The 20,256-nt window shown below is 53.3% G+C and overlaps 2 protein-coding genes across 4 annotated transcripts in view; one reads left to right on the top strand and one right to left on the bottom strand.

The window, feature by feature from the left end:
* The window catches only part of ZNF609 (zinc finger protein 609), a 55,698-nt gene extending 43,470 nt beyond the window's left edge, over positions 1-12,228 (top strand). For 2 of the 3 annotated variants that reach the window (XM_009089790.4, XM_018913687.3), the window contains exon 9: positions 99-2,292. In XM_009089790.4, the coding sequence (XP_009088038.2) occupies positions 99-105 (7 nt within the window). In that variant the 3' untranslated portion in view covers positions 106-2,292. Of the gene's footprint in view, positions 1-98; positions 2,293-11,922 lie in introns of those variants that run through there. The other variant, XM_018913688.3, reaches the window with a different exon arrangement.
* Positions 3,786-16,442, bottom strand: OAZ2 (ornithine decarboxylase antizyme 2). The gene is given in 6 exon segments (XM_030228438.2): positions 3,786-4,540; positions 6,320-6,405; positions 8,215-8,390; positions 12,951-13,031; positions 13,033-13,108; positions 16,281-16,442. Coding segments are annotated over 6 exon segments (573 nt in total). The 5' UTR covers positions 16,301-16,442; the 3' UTR covers positions 3,786-4,406.
* Between the last annotated feature and the right edge of the window lie 3,814 nt (positions 16,443-20,256).

Raw genomic sequence — 20,256 nt, 5'->3', positions numbered from 1 at the left:
TGGCCGGGATGGGCGCTCACGGGATGCCCTCGAGGGTTTAGGGTTTGCCTGTGCCTGTTGGGGCTTGTGGGAGCTGACTTGCCCTTGGGTCGTGGCAGGATGTGACACACCGGGATGCCTGGGCTGTACAAGACGTGTGACTGGCTCACATGGAGAAGCGCTGGAGACTCCTTTAGACATCAGTTGAATGGTGTTAATTGTACTGCTTGACGTTCCTGCCGTGATCTGAGGCAGACTCTGTCTTCTCCCCTCGTCGGACACACACTGACTCCCCACCCCACCCCTCTCTGGGGAGTGGGTGAGCTGGTACCTGCGGATATATTTATTCTACTGAGCACCAGCACTTGGGGTGGAGACGACTCACCTGCCTGGTGCATATGAAGAGGAAACAGAAGCACTGAGGTTTCTTGATGAATTTGGGACCCTGCCGTGTCTCTGTGAGCTGCTGCTTCACGATAGGACTGGGGGCAGGCGGGGACTTGGAACATGGGGCCGAGCCTGCCGTGTGGCCACAGTCTCAGGAAAGGAAGGAAGGACTGGCTCACAGAGCCTTGGCGGGCGTCAGGGGGCTGGTGTGAGCCAGGTGGGTGGGTGGCAGCCTGGCTGGAGGTAGCTGTGGGGCTCTCCCAGTCCCTCATCTGGTCCTGCACCCCACAGCACCTACAACTCTGTGCCTGTGGGGCCGGAGCTGCCAGCCAATGGCCATTGTGGGGCTGGGGAAGCTCTTAGCCCCAGCAAAGCAGCCTGTGCCCTTGGGGGCCGGGGCTCTGTGGGGCTTGGGGCTGCAGGGGACAGAGATGGGGGCTGCGTCTGTCACCCCACAGGCTTCCAGGGCCTCCCAGGCTGTGCACGGTCAAGACCTGCCTGAAGCTCTCGCCTGTGGCTTTTGCTTTGGTTTTGGAGCTGCAAATCCCAGCCTTTTCTCTGCCCCACTATCACGGCAAGTGCCCCCCAAACGCTTGGGCAGCACATCCTGCTGTGGGGGGCTCTGGCCCCCCTTTTCATCCACCTTTTGCTTTTAGGGCAGCTTCCCCAGGCGGCAGGCAGGGCGCAGCAAGAAACAAGCACACTTAGGTTCTGCCAGAGGCATGTGGGGCCATGCCGGTCCCCGCTCCAGCCTCGTGCCAGGGCTGGGTCACCAGGTCCTGGAGGAAGATGGTCCCCACTCCTGGCTGCTCCCAGCTCTGAGGACAGGGGCTTTCTGGTCCTCTGCCCCCAGCCCCAGAGCGGCTCACCCCAGGCCGACACTCTACCTCGGCCCCGCAGCGGCCGGGCCGCCCCCGCTCTGCCCCGCCTCTCCCCCTGCCCGGCCGGGGGACAGGGGGGCCATCGGTCTCAGCTGTGTGTGTCCGTGTTGCACCCGGCCCCGAGGGCCGCTGTACGGGGATGCTCTGCCTGCTGGGCTCTGTACATACTGTAAAAAGCAATTGTTTGAAAGCTGTTGTTTTGGGTTTTGTTTTCTTTCCCCGTTTCTTCCCCATCCCACTGTACCCAGTTGGAAAAGAGGTGCTGGCTGCTCTCGGCCCAGTTCAGGTGCCCGCGGCGCAGTGGCCCCAGCCTGCTCTTGTTGTCTGACTCATTTTTCTTCCACTCTTTGTTGTGTTTGGAAGGTGACGGGGCCGCGTGGCCCGGCACGCTCCGCAGGGACATGGTGGGTTGATGGACCCACCCCGCACCCGTCACAGAGCCACATGCAGCCACGGGACCGGGGACTGGCGGGGTCGGGGTGCTTTGGAGAGCCCCACATCCCACCCGTGGAGGAGTGTCCCGCTGGCTGCTCCTACCTCCAGCCTCGGCCGGCCCGGCACAGCCGGGCTCCCAGCACGGCCGGGGCCCACAGCGGCTCCAGCGGCGCAGAGGAAGTGCCTGGGGGTGTTGGGGGTGCCACAGGCTTTGCTGGCAGGCGGAGGGGCTCGGGGGGCTGCTCCCCACCTTCCCACTTGGGTCCCAGTTGAGTCTCCCTTTAGGTGTTAAATGAAACAACAGTTTATGCAGAATAGGTTTGAGGTTTGACATTTTCCGGGTTCTCTGGGCCAGCTGCTGCCCACGGGGCCACCCCCAGCCCCGGTGTCAGACCGTTGGTGTTTATAGCTCGTTTCCATTGGCGTTGCTGTGTTGGGTTTCATTTCAGTCTTCCTGACTCTGCCCTTCTGTAAAGTGTACATTATTACCAAGTTCCTTGTTTTTTTATATATATATATATAAATATATATATATACAAACTGTACTCTTCTTGCCTTTGTACATTTAGGCAAGGAGGGAGAATAAATCTTTTTAAGAGACAATCACAAACCTGTGAGGGTGGCTTTTTCTTGCTGTTCCCCCAAGTCTGGTCCTTTATCCCTAAAGAGCGTGGACAGTTATTTTTAGGGGTGGGAGGGGGGGTTTCCCCATCTCGGGCATCTGAGAAGGCTCCTGGTGCTCACTGACCCCTGGATCCACTTTTGCCTCAGCACTCATGGTTCTGGTGGGTGCTGCAGCTGAGCTCAGACCTGGTAATTGGAGGCAGAACCCCCCAGGGCTGAACCCCTGGGCACCAAGGCCCTGCCCTACACCATGGCCTCAGGGTACAGGAGGTACTGGGCAGGCACAAGGCAGGGTTTGGCTCCTCCAGCTTTGCCATGGGGGTGATCCATGTGGGCTGCAGCACCAAGGGACACCAGAGGCACCTTCCAGATTTTCCAGAGGTTGTTTTGGAAGGCATTTGGTGATCTTGGATATCCACATTAGCCTTCCTTTACCTGAGACAGAGCAGGAGAGGATTTGAAACTGTCAGAGGAGCACATGCAGTAGCACAGCCTCATAGCTCCTCCACAGTGAAGAGCTCAGATCAGTCTCACTCTAGCTCCTGTGGAGTGAGGCAGAATCCTACATTTTACCAGTTAGAAGAAGCAAAGTGGTTCCCATCCCAGCAGGTGGGATGTGCCAGCCAGGGGCACCATGGGGTGGCAGCCAGCCACTGGCACATGCAGGGACACCCAGGAGGCACCCACCAGTCTCCAGCTACAAGAAGAGATAAAACTGCACCCCTCTCAAGCCAGCAGCAGCACTCAGCAGTTTCAGCCAGGGAACACCCACTCCCAAGGGCTCCTCTTTCAGAGGACAGCCTGGTTGATTTTAAACTGGTAGAGGGTCTAATGCCCTGGTGGAGGGAGCGGAGCTCCTTTCCCTCTTGGTTTCATGGAGGTGAAGGAGGGCAAAAGACACCCAAATTTATGATTATTTATTCACACACATAGCCCAGCCCCACCTCTCCCTAACCACTCACCATGGTGGATATGGAATGACACAGGTCCAGCTTCCCAACAGAATCATCCATGAAGGGCAAGGGCACAACAGGAACAATCCCACAATAAGGAGTCAGGCCAGGAAGAGCTGAGGGTAGGGTGGCCCTGGGGCACAGCCCAATTCCCTGGAGCCTGCCAGAGAGAGCCAGCCCAGATAGAGGGACACTGCCATGGGACAGGGACAGGGCTGGGCTGAGAGCCATGACCTACTGCTGTCACCACAGCCCCTTCCTGGAAAAGCCCCTGGATGGGGAGAATATCCCAGCACCTGCCCCCACACAACCCTTTGGTTTGGATACAGCTATTGGTGGCATCTGAAGCCTTGAGCTCAGCCCTGGGGGAAGATGAGTAGGAGCAGAGATGAGGGCTTGGGGTTGCTCCAGACCCATCCTGGGGCACAGGGTAAAGGAAGGAGCTTTTCTTGGCTCTTTAGACCACCCCAACCAGCATGGTGCAGGTCAGGAAACTGCTCCTCCCAAATAAGCAGCCCCAGGTGTGTGAAGTTCATCTGAATGCCCCTTTTATTGAATGCTGTGATAGTGTAGTGGGAACATGGAACAGGGTTAAGACTGCATAAAACAAAAGCTGGAAGAGCAAGAAATTTCAAAAAAAAAGGGTGAAAAAAAAGGTTAGACCAGTTAAACCAGCATTGGAGTGGAGATGTATGGGGGGTTTAATGTAGTGTTAAAGGATAAACTTGAGCGTCTCCTGCACGTGCCCCACACCAAGGCAGGCTGTTTGTAAGGTCTTGAGTGGGACATGAAGGGGTCGTGTCCCAGCTGAGCCCACGCTGGGCAGGCAGGAGGCACCAGTGGGGTTCGGAGGAGTCCCAAAGCTGGTACCGACCCCGGGGCTCCCACACCATGCAGCTGCACGGGAAGAGCTCCTATGCCAGTTCATAAACATCTTCCTTTTCCTAGTGATGATTACATGTGTGATAGATAGTTCTCTAGGCAACATGTTTCAATGAGAGTCAACTCTGGGGATACACAGCCCAATCTAACAATGAGAAATGCGCTTGCAGTCCAACAGAAGCTCTGCTTCCCTCTCCTCAGGAAAGGAGGTGGTCCTCTCTCCCCTCCACAGCATGTTAGGGTCCCACTGGATTTCCCTCTGCAGCTATTCTTCATCGGAGGAAGAGCTCTGATCCAGGGGGTACACCATGAACATCACGTCGGGCCGCGATGGGACAGCGGGATGGCCAGGCCGCACGATCTCAAAGCCCAAGAAGCTGAATGTCTTCAGGAGTGGAGCTACCAAAGAGAAGGAGATGTGTTACCACCAGGAATAATCCTCTTTACCTCTCCCTTGAGCCATGAGTATCAAAGTGCATGGGACACCCTCTGTGAGTGCATCCAGAGCTTCCTATGCAAAGCACAGCCCTCTCCAGCAGGGGTTTTTGTCTCCTCCTGTGCTCATTGCAGCTGCTCCTAAGTGTCAATGGATTTTAGCTGTGCAGCTGAGTAGCTTTGTCCATGCTTCTCCTGCAATGTTTCTTCTATCCCCTTGAGAAACAGCAATCATTGGTTGTGTGCCTGCACTAGCTGCACATCTCCGCTTTCCCAGGATGTGGGTGGCCATCCCAGAGGATTTGTCCTGCCCCAGCAACCCTGGAGCACCGAGAGAGGACAGACAGAAGCAAAGAGGAATCTCCTTAGGGACAAGGGAGAAATTTGATATCTCCACAAGGAGGTGCTGGAGCTCAGTGGAAACTCCAGACAGCTCTGCACAGGTCGGGGTGAGATGCCAGGAAAGCCACTTATGGTTACCTGTGGGAATTCAGAGCAGGGCCAGCCCAGACACATACGGTTCTGTGGCACCGTGCCTGTGTCACTGAAGCAATGGCTGCCCTGTGACCTGTGACACTCACCCTGGTGCATGGTCCCACCCCTATGGCACCCTCGGGCAATCAGCTCCAGGACACTGAGTGATAACGCAGAGGAGCTCCTGAATCTATTTTCTGGCAGCACTGAATTTCAGCTGCATAGACAAGGACCCAGGATCTGGACCACTCCAGAACTCCTGCAAACAACCCCTGGCATTGGCTGTCCCCTGTTCCCAACCTCTGTGGGGGCCACCTATGCAACCGGTGCTAGTGGTGACATAACAGCCAGGACTTGATTTGGAAATTATTCTTGGCATGGTAATGAGGGATGATGACATCTTCCTGGGCTCAGCTCAGCTTTACTAAGGCCCTTCGTTTCAGAGAAGCCGGGACAGCTCATGAAGCTGCAGAGTAAAATTAGAATTGGGGTTGGAATTACTTGCTAGGATACAGCCTGACTCTGGTGGGATTTAGAGTGACACGTTCCCAGCCTGGTACATCCCCCAGCCCCCCAGGCTGTAATCCCTCACCCAGCACGTCTATCTTTAGACCCTAATTCAGCCCCCAAAGCCATAAGTATCTCAAGCCAGGGCCAGGATTACCTGTAAGCCTGGAAAGGACAGAAGTGCCAGGAGATCTTTAAAAAGCTGATGAATTTCAGGGCAACAGCTCTAAGTGCTTGTTTTCTATCTAATAACTCCTTCCTTTCACCTTCGATGTCACAGCAGCCTGGGGCCAGACGGAGACTTCACTGCTCACCAAAAGGGGAATATTAACTGACACCAGTTGAAATAATCACCCCAAATCATTCAGGAGCAGCATTTTGCACCAGAGTATTTAATGGCAGTGCAGCAAAGCAGATGAATGGAATCCCATGGAATCTTACACTGGTTTGGGCTGGAAGGGATCTTAAAGCTCATTGAGTTCCAACCCACTGCCATGGACTGGGACAACCTCCACTGGACTAGGCTGCTCCAAGCCCTGTCCAGCAGATCTGCTGGAGAAACCACAACACTCCCTCATCCTTACCCTCCAAAAAGGCCTTATTTCCTCCACACAAAACTATTCCCACAGGAATTATGCACATAACAATCCCTGCACAGGGAGGATCCCATGGGTCTTGCCCTGGGATGACCAAGTTTCTTTGCAGCCTCAGCAGCACCGTGTGGGATGTCAGGAGCGAGCCTGAGCGCGGGCCAGCCCTCACCTCGATCTTCTCTGCTTTTTCTGAAGCAGATGAAGACATAGTTGACTTTCATTTTTTCTTCAGCAAACTCCAGCAGTGCTGACAACCTGCCAAGGAGGGAGAAGACAAAAGGACATCAGCTCTGGGAAGTCCTGTCCTGAGGAAGCCTCTGAGCATTATCAAATTATCAACTGTTTGGATGATTTCGGACACAAAGATTGTTTACAGCACCCTTCCAGCGAACAATGGGTGCTGAAACAATGGGCTTCCTGCCCTGCAGATTCAAGAGCTGTCCTTGCTCCCAGTCAGGATAAGTTCCTGTCCTCAGAGCCACAAACACCCTCCCCACCCGTGGTGCTTTGGGACTGAAGCCTTCGTAGTCAGGAAGCGGAATATCGCAGCTGCTCCCAGGCCAGGCTGCATTCCCTGGCAATGCACATGGGGGCTCTGGGAGTTCTGTGCTTTTTGGGAAGGAAAACTGCCCTGAACCAAGCTCATGGCAGGCAGAAAAGGAGAACAAACCATCCCCAGAGAACACGTGCACAGGCAAAGCCATTTCCTGAGCTGGATGGCACAGCTGCTGCCCCCTGAATCCTCGCTTCCTGCCTTTCCAGCTGGATTATTTCTGCCACCTCGTGATGGAAGTGGTGCTGCAGTAACCCCTCTGGAGCCTCCAGGGTGGCACACCAATCAACTGCTGTCACTTGCAACCGCTGGCACTGCCAGAGCAGTGACAAACGGGCCTTCACTCCACATCTCAGTAACCAGCTGTCAGCGCAGCACAGGAGATTAAATTTGCAAGGGTTCTGTTAATATGTTAATGAACTACTTTAATTATGGCTTCTGGCCTCTCCTCGGCTGTTTCAGCCAGCTAAAAATAACCTGACAAAATTGCGCTTTAAGTCACAATGACACTGGCAAATAAATCCCCTCCCAGAAGGACCCATTCCAGGGAGAGCCCAGAGATTTATGGGCCAACTGGAGAAACTACACAAACATTTATCTGGACTCAGAGTCAAATGAGACAAGTGTGAGACAGCAACAACACTGCCACTTCCTGAAGGTGCCCAGCCGTGGGTTTTTCCTTAATTAGCTGGTGTCACTGAGGGATGAAGCCTACTTGGAGATTTAGGAGGAGCTGAGGAATCCAGCAAAGCCACATCTACACTGCAGCAGAGACCTCTGGCACAGCATTTGGCAGGAAGGAGCTGCTCTGGAAGCTGCATTTACACAAACTTCCCATAGCAGAGCTGTCTGGACAAAACATGACCGGATTCTGCCAAGAGAAAAATCAGAGCTCCTGGCAGAGCCCGGCACCAGTGTGGCAGTGCTCCAAGAGCAGATCCACCTACTGAGGAGGACAGCATCAATAGGATGGAGGGGTTTTTAGTTCCCTCAAAGAGAGGAAAATCTGCCAAGATGGGCTTGCAAAGTGGCCAGCAGAAAAATAAAATTAAAAAATAATAAAATATCAGAGAAAATCTTCTGGCTTTCTATACCAAAGTATACAAAGATTCACTCTGCTCATTTATTGCTTGTTTTTCATTAGTGTTGGGACTCAGAAAATGGTAACTCATCTGGAATATCACTGGGGGAAAATATTCCTATGGAGGACTCCACAGACAACCGAACAGAATGGGCAGAAACCACAATCAGAGCTGCTATTGCACAGCCCATCTTCCCCACACACAGCATGGAACCCCAGGATGGTTTGGTTTGGAAGGGACCTTAAAACTCATCTCATTCCAACTCCTGCTATGGGCAGGAGACACTTTCTACTATCCCAGGTTGCTCCAAGCCCCATTCAACCTGGCCTGGAACACTTCCAGGGATGAGGTATTCATCTACAATCACTTATATAAGCAAAGTCCTGCCCTCCAGGAGCCATGGCTGCACATTTGGGATCCAGAACTTACCCTTCTTTGCTTCCATCAGCTAATAATCCATCAGGGATTTCCACAAAGAGGCTCTGGTTTGAGAGCACTGCATCCCAGGAGGAGGTCTTCACCTCTGTGACCTTGTACTGGAAGTGGACAATGTGAGGCTTCCCTTCATGCACTGGGACATCTTGGCTAACAGTGATCTTCTCATCCTGGGAAAATGAAAAATGTAAAGTCCTGAACAGCCAGAAGACAACTGGAGAAAGCAAATGCAAAGGAATGGTCTTAGGGTTTTACTGAGAAGAGGATCATGCTTTTCCCTTCTCCTTTTGCTGGCTCAGGGACACATCACACAGTTCTCAGCCCTCAGAGTGATTTCCAACCATGTTTTTTTTCTTGTTAAGGAATGTAGTTTTACGTATTGACATAATATTAAATTTGAGTAGAAGACTCCACTCCCTCACTGCAGGCTCCAGCCACATCTGGTGGTGCTTCAGGAACTGCCCTTCCAAGAACACAACTGGACCCAACATCCAACACAGAGCTCCAGCTACCACAGCCCAGCCAGGTTTGGTGCCTCCCCCATACCCAAAACAGCCTTTCTGTTCCAGGAGTGACCACAAATTGCTTTCCCAGAGTTTATGGTTTGCCTCCTGGTGTAAGGGAGGAAAACACAGAGCTTAGGGAAATTCCAGAGCAGATCTTAAGCTTGTGAGGAGGTCTTCTCCAGAGACCACAAATGCACATGTCCTTCCCCAGTCCTGCCCCATGAGGATGCCAAGCGTGCAGATTACTTGGGATCAGCTCAGCAGTTCCTAGAAAACAATTCAGTGGTTAAAGCCCCATTCCTTCAGACAATTCCTGCAGGCACTTGGCTTGCCCAGTAATGATTTCCATGTTTCAGTGCAAAAAGCCCCAGTGAAAGAAGCAGAGCCCCGAGTTAACATTGTTACTGCAGTGGAGCTGAACTGTCCCCTGTGCTTGGTGACAGCTTGTGTGTCCCTGTCCCTCACGTTCACAGGCACCTGGGCAGCTCTGAAGGGCAGAAGCAAAGCAGATACCCAAAGTCATGAGAGCACCTGGAGAGCCATGTGTCCCTCCCTCCTCAGCAGGTGGGTGGGCAGTGGTTCACTCCTCTGGGTCATTGGGTGAGCAATGTCCAGCCTCCAGATATTTTATTTTAACAGGGTGATTAATTCAGCAGCTCCTCACAAGCCCTTACAGGCTCCCCAAGCCACTGTCCCAATGCTTTAATTCCTATTATCTCCTGTCTTAAAATAGACACCCCTTGGTTTGACTACTGTGTGACAGAGAAGCCTCTGAGGACATTCACACTGGTGACAAAGTAATACCATGGGCAAATTGGGAGCTGCTTGGCCTCTGAAAGCCAAGCAGAGGAAGTTGCCTTTCATTGAAAGCTCACAAAGCTGAGCTGAAAAACAAGTTTACACTTCACCAGAATAAATATCCTGTAGGAAACAAGTTTATTCATTGAGTATGAAGGAAGTCTGAGTGGCTGAGTGCACCAAGAAACACACTGAGAGCTGTTCCAGTGAGGTCAATCTGTGGCTGTGATGGAGCCAGCAGAGAGGCAGGGCTGAATACAGAGGTTCTTAAACAAATCCAAGGGGCTTATGTGCATATCCTCCAGCAATGACTTTACAGGACCCTTTACAGTTGTTGTTTCTATTCCAGAAAACATCCTTCTCTCCAGAAAAGCTCACAGATCATGCTTTTCCCGTGCTCACAAAACTAAAACTGGGTGAGGAAGGTAAAGAAAGCAGGCTGGGATTGACACATAGGAGGTGTGCCTTTGAGTGGGAAGGCTGGCACTGCCATAGGAAGGGAAAAGCATTCTGAGACATTTGGTTCAGAACTTCTTGTCACCAGAAGCTGTGTCCAGTGCTCTAAACCCAGTGAGATTGTTCCACTGACCCCCCCTGTGACAGCCCAGGAGCCAAAGGCAGCACCACCACAGGGATTAGCAGAACCAGTTCCCCCGGTTCAGTGGGAATTACGTTTGCACAGCCTGGCTAGGGCAGCTGACACTTTATTTCTAGGCATCCAAACAGAGATGCCAGGGAAGAGAAAGGCTCTGTGGGCTGCTCCTGTGAAGCAGCAACAGCAGCCCAAACTCTTTGGAAGCTGCTCAAAGCAGAATCCTGTTTACACAACAAGCACTCTCCTGTGGACAAAACCCCTGCCACCAGACTGAATTTTACCCAGCTGCCCAAACCCTGGCTCCCCAGCCCTCCAGCTCCATTTCAGCAATGCAAAGCTGCAAGGACCACTTCCACTTGGTTCCAGTTCACCAAGCACAAGACTTCCCAACCCTGCTCTGCTCCTCAGATGTCCCAGGAAGGATGGGGGAGGCCCTGGTGTGTTGGCAGGGTCAGAAGGAAGGATGTTACAATCCACCCTGGCCAAGTGGCTGGAGAAAGCTGTGGAAGCACCCACTGCTGCCATGTGCTACACCTGCAGCCTCCTGCCAGCTCTGCCAGCCAGGGCACATCTCAGCTTTGCAGCACCCACACTGGTCATTGTGGCATTCCCAGCTCCAGCAAGGCTCCCTGGATGGAGGGCTGAGCTTAAAAGTCTCTTAACAAAAATTCCAACACTTAAAGGGATCCCCAGTTTATGGCAGTGGTGTATCCGAGTGCTGCCTGCCCCAGCAGAGGCAGGTGTGTTCAGAAAGGTCATCCCTTGGACTGGAACAGCTGATACAGCTGGGAAAAGGACTTACACTTTCAGATCCAGATGCCTTTCCAGGTCATGCTGGTGGCAGCTGGCTGAAAGGCTCAGCTGCTGTAACTACAGTGCTGCCAGACTGAGCAGGTGACCAAGAGGGCAGACAGAACCCAGTCACCACTCTAAAGTGTGACACACCTCAAATCCTGGGATCAGCAGACACTGAGGGGCTGGAGCATGTCCAGAGAAGGGAACAGAGTTGGGAAGGGGATGGAGCACAAATCTGATGAGGAGCAGCTGGGAGGCTCAGCCTGGAGAAAAGAAGGTTCATGGGGGCCCTTCTTGCTCTCTACAGCTCCTTGACAGGAGGGTGCAGCCAGGTGGGAGTCGTGCTCTGCTCCCAGGGAACAATGGGATGAGAGGAAATTACCTCAACCAGTTCCAGGCCAGAGCAGCTTGGGTTTTAGGGAAAATGTTTTCACTGAAAGGACTGTCCAGTCCTGGCAGAGGCTGCCCAGAGACGTGGAATCACCATCACTGGAGGGGTTTAAAAGCCCTGGGGATTTGGCACCTGGGGACATGGATTAGTGGTGAACATAGGCAGTGCTGATGGAACAGTTGGACTCAATGACCTTAGAGGGTTTTTCCAACCCAAACTATTCCATAATTCTTTGTTACAGAAGGGGATGATTTTCTAACAGATTCTGCTAGTTTTGTCAAGCAATAAATCCAGGAGGAATTCCATCCATATTTCTGGGATGCAGCTATCTGTGTGACATTCCCCCTACCTACACACCACTGCCAAAATCTGTGCAAGTTCAGGGGTGTACTGGAATCAAGCACTCCAAAGTCTCCAAATCATGATTCCTTCCACCTTCCTCCTCCATGCTGAGCTCATTTTCTGCCTCTGAGCCTTGCCTGGTGCACGCACAAGGCTTGGCAAAGCTGGCTGGCAGGAGTTCAGGCTGCAGGGTCCCATTTCCCCCCACTCAGAGGGGATTCATTACTTGTCCTGAGCCCTCTTGAAGCTATTTTTGTATCTTTCTTCTGTGACAGGAAGCCCACTGTGCTGCTTCTCTGGAGTTTGTACCCCCCAAACATCTATGACAATTCACCCTGAGCATTAAACTGATGGGACCTTATCACTGGAGGCTCAGAGGATGACATTTTGCAAGAGAAGGAGGTGAGGAAAGTGCTGAAAACTCACCAAAGGAAACTCTGGGAGCGACCATGAGGTCTGTGATTCTCTCAGGAACTCCAAGAGGAGATTTGGGAGCTGTGGCCCAAAAGGGTCTGTATCTTTTCATCAGGTGACGTCTGTGTGCCGCCCACGGGTTCATTAAAAATCAGGTCTAACACCTATGACAACACCCCTGGCTCAACAGCCAAATCTGCAAGGTCAGCATAAATTCAGTCTGCCTCATCTAAAAGGAAAAGCAGCCCTTGTCCCAGAAAGGAGACAGATCTGAGCCAAGTCACACAAATCACTCTACAGGAAGGAGTGGCCCGGTCTCCTCATTTGAAAGGAGAGGTCCCATGGAATGAAGAGGAACACAAAATGAGACAGCTGCAAGCCTGCAGACACAAACCCTTGCTGATCTTGCCCTGCCTGTGCTCATGTTCTAGAAACAGCTCTGTCTGGGAGCTGCCTCTGCCATCTGCACCTCAGTTCAGGCAGCTCCCAGGCCCTGAGAGCTTCACCCTCTGGACCAGGGTGCAGGAAGGAGCTTATCAACCCCTCCCTTGCTCCATTTCACCTTTCTTGCCTCTCGCTTCCTTTCTCTGCCAGGCATTTCAGAAGCCCTTTCACGTTTTGATAATGCAGGTTCCACGTACAATAGCTGCAGCAGGCCCCTGGGGACAGGCTAGTGAATGATCTGCTGCAAAATGGTCTCTCATTTCTTAATAAACAGGTGATATTTAAGCAGCAGAGACCTGTCTGCAGCTCAGTCCCTGAAAAATTACTTGTTCTCCCACTTATTATCTCAGAGTTCTTCGCATTTATTCCCACCAGGCTGTGAAAGGAACTGAACAGAGCTGTAACACAGGTACAGGTCAATGTTTAGATGTTAAATGTATCTTACCTTATATATCAGAGCTGAAAGAGAAGGATCCCTGCCACCCCCTCGCCCACCGGGGATCTTCGACAGTGGGTGAGGGGCATCAGGAGCACCACAGAGGCCCTGGAACGATGTGCCTGCAGCACTGCAGCTGGGGACAGTTACTCAAAGGTAAAATACTACTGCAAGAAAAAGAGAGAAAACACCGTGTTACATTAGCAGGGATCATGTTTTGGAGGCTCCAGCTTCTCAAAAACCTACATCATTTGTATCCTTGCTCCTCCACAGCACCCAGAGGTCAACACAGAAAGCACCCACTGCCCCAGTGGCACCAGAACACAGCGAATGGAGGAAGGGCTAGAGCCAGGAACCCAGAGAGTGCTGAGCAACCTCATGCTAATAAGGGAGGCCTGGAAGGCTGCCAGGAGCAGATGGCTGGGAACACATGACCAGATGAGCACACATTTTCTAGAGGCAAATATCCACAAATAGATCAACAGGGCCCAGGAGGAGAAGGTTTAAGTTTCACATTTTCAAATCCAGGGGAAGGGAAAGGATTGGTTCTTCAATAGGCTCCACAACATCCATGACAATATTTTCACACACACATGAAGCACCATGCAAGCATCCTCCACCCCAACCCTAAAAATTACAAGTTCACCCCACAGAGCTACTTTGAACATCAAGAAAACACATTTCCCTTGCAGTTTCTGAGTTTGTTTGGAAGTTCTACACACGGTCCTCCAGAATTTCTTTGGACACAGGCTTTAATATCTGCTCTAGTTTTTAGGAAGCTCATCAAAGCAAATTATTTTACTTCTGGAGCCTTGGTTCCTCTCTCAGCACCACAAAAGCTCTGTGCTGAGGCCCAGCAATGTTCCTCTAGCACAGCCTGCAAAGGCCTTGCAGGGAAAACAGTTCTTCTCTGTGCTCCTATTCTGAAACACAGCAGCACAAAGCTATGGAAGCACCACCAAAACAATGCTGTGAGGGGGGGTTTCATGAGCACAGAGGGAGGAATGAGGCTAAAGCGAAAAAATTCTGCAGCTGTTCTGACAGCCACTGTCTGCCCTGAAACTTCTCACTTGAAGTAGTTCCCAATGCAGTGTTTTTCCACTCTAATCCCTGTCCACGAGGCAGACAGGCTTAAGTATCCAAACAGCAAGTACAGAGCTGCACTGTCAGAACCACCTCAGATGCCTAGAAACAGGGAATCAGACTGGTTTGGGCTGGGAGGGACCTTAAAGCCCATCCAGTTCCACACCTTCCACTAGATCAGGTTGCTCTAAGCCCCATCCAAGCTGGCCTCATAAATTGCCTGTGCCAGCTGCAAACAAAACTACTACAAGTTGGTATTTCTGGGTGCCAAAAACAACTCACAAATGCACAAGGCAGAATTCACCACAGATCTCTGCTTACCACCTACCACCAAAACCATCTTTGTACAGGAAACACTAATATTCTTCCTCCACATATTCCCTCCCCCAGGTTTGCTAGACGGGGCACTGGGGCAGCATTCCCATGTGCTAGAGCAGGCACCTCTTGGAGAAAAGGCAGTTTCAATGCACCAGGAGATGTCTGGGGGCAAAGCAGGGTGTTCTGTGCTCCCTGGTGTGCCTGGGGCTATCAATGGGCCAGTGTGTGTTCAGTAGTAGAGGATGTCGAGAGGATGACAAAGCACTTTGTGCCGTCCCCACCCCCGAAAGCTGTTGGCAGCTTTGTTATTCCCTTCCCTCCTCCCTCTACCCTCCAGCCAACAATGTACTATTGATAGCTCTTTCCAACTTGCGGCCAAGGCATCGAGAAACTGGATAATGAAGTGGAGTTGTGGGGAAAAAAAAAAAAATTAAAACAGAGAGGCAGCCAAAGACACTACCCGGTTTCACTTCCTCTGGCACATGCAGAAGTCAAAACACCAGCCCCCTTCAGCTGCTGCCTGCAAATCCCTGGCCCAAATCTGCACACCTCCACTGTCCTCCCCCCAAAATCAGGGTGCCTGCACACCACCATTATCCCCACCAAGGATTGGGGTTCTGAAATCAGCACCCTCAGGGAAGAGAGTGTGTGTGGGGCACAGATTAAAAGGGCTTTTGCTTTCTCCAGCTGTGCTTCAGCTCACTGGGAAGAAATTCATGCGAACACCCAACAGCATCTGATCCCTTCATCCATCCTCACACAAACTGCAACTCTCCCTGAGGTCTGTTTGCAGCTTAAAAGTTAGGCTTGTGCTCCCTTCTGACGTCTGTCCTCCTTGGAGAAGCTGCTTTCCTGCAGCTTGGTTGAAATTAAGATGCATTTAGATCACCAAGGCCTTTCCGTGGAGGAACTCCTCAGTACAAGCTGCTCTCTGTGCCCTCCCCGAAAGGGGAGCTGGAAGTCGATGTTAAGCTCTCATCCCGCGGGTGTAATTTTAACTCACTAAGCTCCCAGTGATCCCAACCCCGTGCCCTGTCCCTGGGCAAGTGCAAAGGGCAGCTCAGCAACTTCAGAACCCCATCATCACTGCTCCTAGGCAGCCCTGGCACACAGAGCCAGGCTGAGAGCACCGCCAGCACATCAGGGGCTGAAATCGACACGTTTCCTTGTGTTTTGGGGGTTTTATTTGTTTTGATCACTTAGACCAGATAGAAGGATCCAGAGAGCTCTCCTGACGTTGGAGAAATGACTGTTTTGTTTATTTTCCTTTCTGCCCCTTCCCAAAACGGGCTCTGGAGATGCAGCTGCACTTGAATACTAATAATAACGCTAATAACAACAATAATATGAACAATTATTATCACATTATTATTATTGCTGGACACATATCCAGGAGCCCGATTTGAAGAATAAATTGTAAATAACCATCTGATGCACACAGCACAGCTCAAGCATCTCCCACACAGGCAACGGGAAAGAACCGAGGCTGCTCCATACGCATCCTCTGGGCTCTTATCGGCGACAGAGGCGCAGGAAATGACACTCTGGGGACTCCAAACAAGGAACACACACACACGAGATAAATCGGTCAGCTGAGAAAAATACACAGATCCTGCAAGTTCGTGCCTGGTGACGCCCAACCTGCCTGGAAAAGCACCTTCCTCCAGGCAGAGAGAGGCGCGGGGAGGGAGCGCTCGGACCCCGCCGCGGCCAGGGCTGCTCAGCGAGAGGTGCTCAGGCCCTGGCGAGCACAGACCCACCCCCGGAGACTTCCTCCAGGGGGAAGCAACGCCTCGATGGGGATTTTAAACGGGGAAAGGCCGAGCGGCCTCCCCACGTCCCGCGGCCTCCCCGCCGCCTCCGCGCCCGCCCGCGCCCCAGGCCCGCCCGCCGCCGCCGCGCTGAGGAGCGAGGGAGGGCGGGGAGCGCGCTGCACACCTGTCCTGGGTGTTTATCATCGTGCGCTCGCTCCGGTGCGGCTGCGGTGGCTGTCGGCGCTGCTGGCGCTGGTGCTCGGCTGTGCCCCGGCTGTACCCTCCTCCGCTCCGCTCCGCTCCGCTCGGCGCCGCGCTCCGACTGACCCCACGGGCCCGCGCGCGGACACGCCCCCCGCGCCGCGCGCCCCTGGCCCCGCCCCCGGCCCCGCCCCGCGGCGCGCGGGCAGCCTGGGAACCTGCCGCCCCAAACAAAGGCGCGCGCCCGGCCGCGCCCCCGCCTGGTACCGCCCCGCGCCCGTGACGTCACCGAGCCGCGCGGGCGCGCGCGCCTGCTGCGTCCCTGAAGGGGCCGAAGGGGAGCGCGCCGGAGAGTCCGGGCTCTGCCCAGGCCCGCTCCGGTCAGCCACAGGGTCCCGGCTCTGCCCAGGCTCCCCCCTGTTAGCCACAGGGCCCCGGCTCTGCCCAGGCTCCCGCTGGTCAGCCATACAGTCCTGCCTCTGCCCAGGCTCCTCCTGCTCATTCACAGGAGCTCGACTCTCCCCTCAGGCTCCTCCTGATCATCCACAGGGCCCCTGTGGAGCCCCCGGCTCTCCCCTCAGGCTCCCGGATCTCCTCATGATCTAGTTCTCCCCATGGTCCCAGTTCTCCCTTCAGGCTCCTGGTTCTCCCCTCACACTCCCAGCTCTTGTGGCCTGGTTCTTCCTACAGTTTCCTGGTCCTCCCCTCTCAGGCTCTCCGTTCTTCTCAGGCTCCCAGTTCTCCCCAGCACCCCTCTGGGGCAGATGTCCCATAGTGACAAGGCCCAGGCAGGAACAGGGGCAGAGGTGGTGGGAGGAGAGGTTGGGGAACAGGGCCGAGGAATAGGTAGTGGAGCCACATAGAGGAAGCCACTGGTGCAGAGGGAAGAGATTCCTCCCTGTGAAGGTGGGGATGCCCTGGCACACAGGTTGCCCGGAGAAGCAGTGGCTATCCCATCTGTTGAAGTGTTCAAGGCCAAGTTGGACAGGGCTTGGAGCAACCTGGGATAGTGGTAGGTGTCCCAGCCCATGGCAGAGAGGTTGTAACTAGATGAGATTTAAGGTCCCTTCCAACCCAACCCATCTCCTGACATGATGATTCTATATCCTGCCTAAAGTATGCTGCTGGTGCATAAAATGTGGCTTGGTAGATAGGTAGCAGCCAGCCATAATCCAGGTAAGTAGTAGCCAGTGTAAAGAATGAACACATGGATAACAGAATGTGGAGCTGGCCATGACAGGGTTCTGCAGGGGCTTTTGGTGAGCAATTGTATCCATGAGAGAAAAGAAGTCACACAGCCAAAGATGAGGCTCCTGGAGAACCAGGCAGATAGAAGAACTTGTGGGCTTCAGTCCTGCAAGAGAGCTTGGTGGGTGCTGAGCCTTCACACGGGGTCAGGGACTGAGCAGCGCTCCGGAAGAGAAGCTCCACAGGGAGTCCCTGTGGATGCCAGCCCAGCCCCCAGGGTTGGAGTCCTGCAGAATCTCACACTGACCCACCAGGTCTCACACCTGGGCATGGCAGAGGCAGCTCCTGAGTGACACATGCAGCAGCCTGAGGTGCCATGCCCCAGTAGGCTCAGGGGCCCTGGGTTCTGACAAGCATCCCTGGGCTGGCGCTTCCCGCTTCCCAGTGCAGCGGCGCTGCCCCTTGCTCGGCAGGAAAGGACCAGATGTTCTGCAGAAAGCTGGACATCAGCCAGGGCCCAAGTTCAAACAGAGCCCATTAAATGGCCTTTTCCCCCTTCCTTCGCATTTCCAGCCCTGCTTGAAGCCCTGATTCTATTTATAATGCCCAGGAAAAGCGAACTGAGACTTTCCCACAGTGCTGGCTTCTCAGGCGATTGTTGTTTGGGAAGCTGGAATGCACATGGTATTATTTTTGCATCTCCCTGGGAAGGGTTTTTATTTTTTATTGCGTGTCACTCTGTGTCCCCATCCGTGCTGAGGAGGAGAGTGTGTGAAGCACAAGGTGCCTGGTGCTGCTCACAGCTCTCCAATGCTTTGCCGCTGCTGGTTGAGGGGTCTGTGCCCATGAGCCCACCCAGGGAGGGTGCTGGGTGCACTGAGAGGAGTCCTGACAAGCCGTGAAGATGGAGGCCAAAGAGGGGCATTGCCCTCAAGAAATAGCCCCTGTCTCAGTGCCAAACCCTGGGACACCCATCATGTTGCCGGCTCTGTGCCTTAGTGTCCCCTGAGTGCAGAGGAGAGAACACCAAGACCCCTGCTGGGAGCAATGGGCTCATCATTCCTGCTCTGCCTGGGGTTTGGCATTGAGACACGCCCTCGTGTCACAGTTTTGGGGTGGCAGAGCTGCCACATGAGGCTGGGCCTGACAGCCAGGCTGTGGGGTCACTGTGCAGTGCCAGTGCCAGCAGAGGCCAGCAGGTTCTTTATTTGCCATTCTTGGCCATATGAGGCTGTTCCCTGCACGGAGCTGCTGTGGGATATTCTGGGCTGCCCCTGAGCTCCCATGCCCCCAGGCAGGCAGGTGTTTCACAGAGCAAAACCACCTTGCTTGGACTCAGGTGCTGCCTGTCCTGTCCCTTGTCACTGTCACCTGGCCACACTGCCTGCAGTGCTCCTGGCTCTCTCTTTCCCTGCTCTGCAAGGTCCTGCACTGCTCCATTCCCTCTGTGTCTCAATGCCTTCCTGCTCTCCCTGGGTTTTATCACCCTGCCCAGGATTTTGGCAGTGAGAAAAGCTGTTGCACTGTATTTTTGGACAGTTTCTTTTTGCCACAGCCAGTCTGATGAAGGACAGACACCTCCAAATAGCTTTACTCTATTACACTGGGTTCTGGGGTTGACTATCCCAAACTCTAGATGCAAAACAGATGGAATCTGCAGCATCTCTGTTTTAGAAGCTTGCAAACACTAATTGAGCATCTCTAATTATTGTGATTAAATGTGGACCGTGTAGCTCCTAAAAAAACTTCCCAAGAGGACAAACTATGGAAAGAAGTAATAAATTTTTCCCCAGCTAGGAGAATGGAGACTCAGAGCCCCTCTGTGCCTGAAGCTGGTGACACTTGTGGGCTGGGGTCAGAGCTGCTGCCAGCAGGACAGAAGCTTCTAGATGGGAGAGAGGCGAGGCCAAGGCGAGATCACTCGGTCACAGCCTGCTTGAGCACAGGGCTGACAGCAGAGACACTGCCCAGATGTTCGGGGCCATGGAGGCAAGTGGGGCTCCTGCAGGACAGGCTGTGCCTCTGACATTTGCTCCAGGTCCTTCCTTGGCCTCAGCCCTGGCCCTGCCTGTGTGTGAGAGTGAGTTCACCAGCTCAGTGGCTCCGTGGCCATTCAGATAAGGGAGAGAGCACTGCTGCAGAGGGGATTGCACCAGGGAAGCACTGGGATGTTTGCAGCCTTTCCCTGTGTGTGTTCCCCAGGCAGTGCTGCATGTGTGCCTCCCTGCAGCGGAGTGCAGGCAGCGCTGGGGTGTGTGATGGGCATCACATCACACAGACAGTTCCTCGGTACCTGCAGGAGTGCTGCACAGCTGGCTCTGCTTAAAAGCGTTGCCTAATGGAAAACACTTCCACGGGTTTCCAGACAAAGAGGGAAAAGGGTTGGTAGATTTAGTGTAATGAATACCTGTTATTTAAAAACATTGTTAGAAAGGTCTCATTCAGAACTTTCTAGGGCTGGACATGTATCTGGGGATGTAATTAAGTTCTCAACAGTGCCTTTTCATCCCCCTTCTATGACTGATCCTCCTTTTAATGTGAGGATCTTGTTTTCCTGAGGAAAAAACAAAAATGAACCCTGCCAGAGAATTTTGTTTTCATACCTCAGTCCCAGCCCTTCTGCCAGCTAGGCCTTCCTGTGCTGACATGTCTGTGTCTGTTACAACCAAAACAGCACCAGGAGCATTCCTGGGATTTTGGCTCCCTGTGTTTTGAGGTGAGCTGTGCATAAATTCCCTAAAGCTGGCCCATCAGTGCATCTGGAATTGTCT

The sequence above is a fragment of the Serinus canaria genome, chromosome 10 (genome assembly GCF_022539315.1).
Source record: "Serinus canaria isolate serCan28SL12 chromosome 10, serCan2020, whole genome shotgun sequence".
Lineage (NCBI taxonomy): Eukaryota > Metazoa > Chordata > Aves > Passeriformes > Fringillidae > Serinus > Serinus canaria.
The sequence above is the reverse complement of the archived record's forward strand: the minus strand, read 5'-3'. Positions and strand labels throughout refer to the sequence as shown.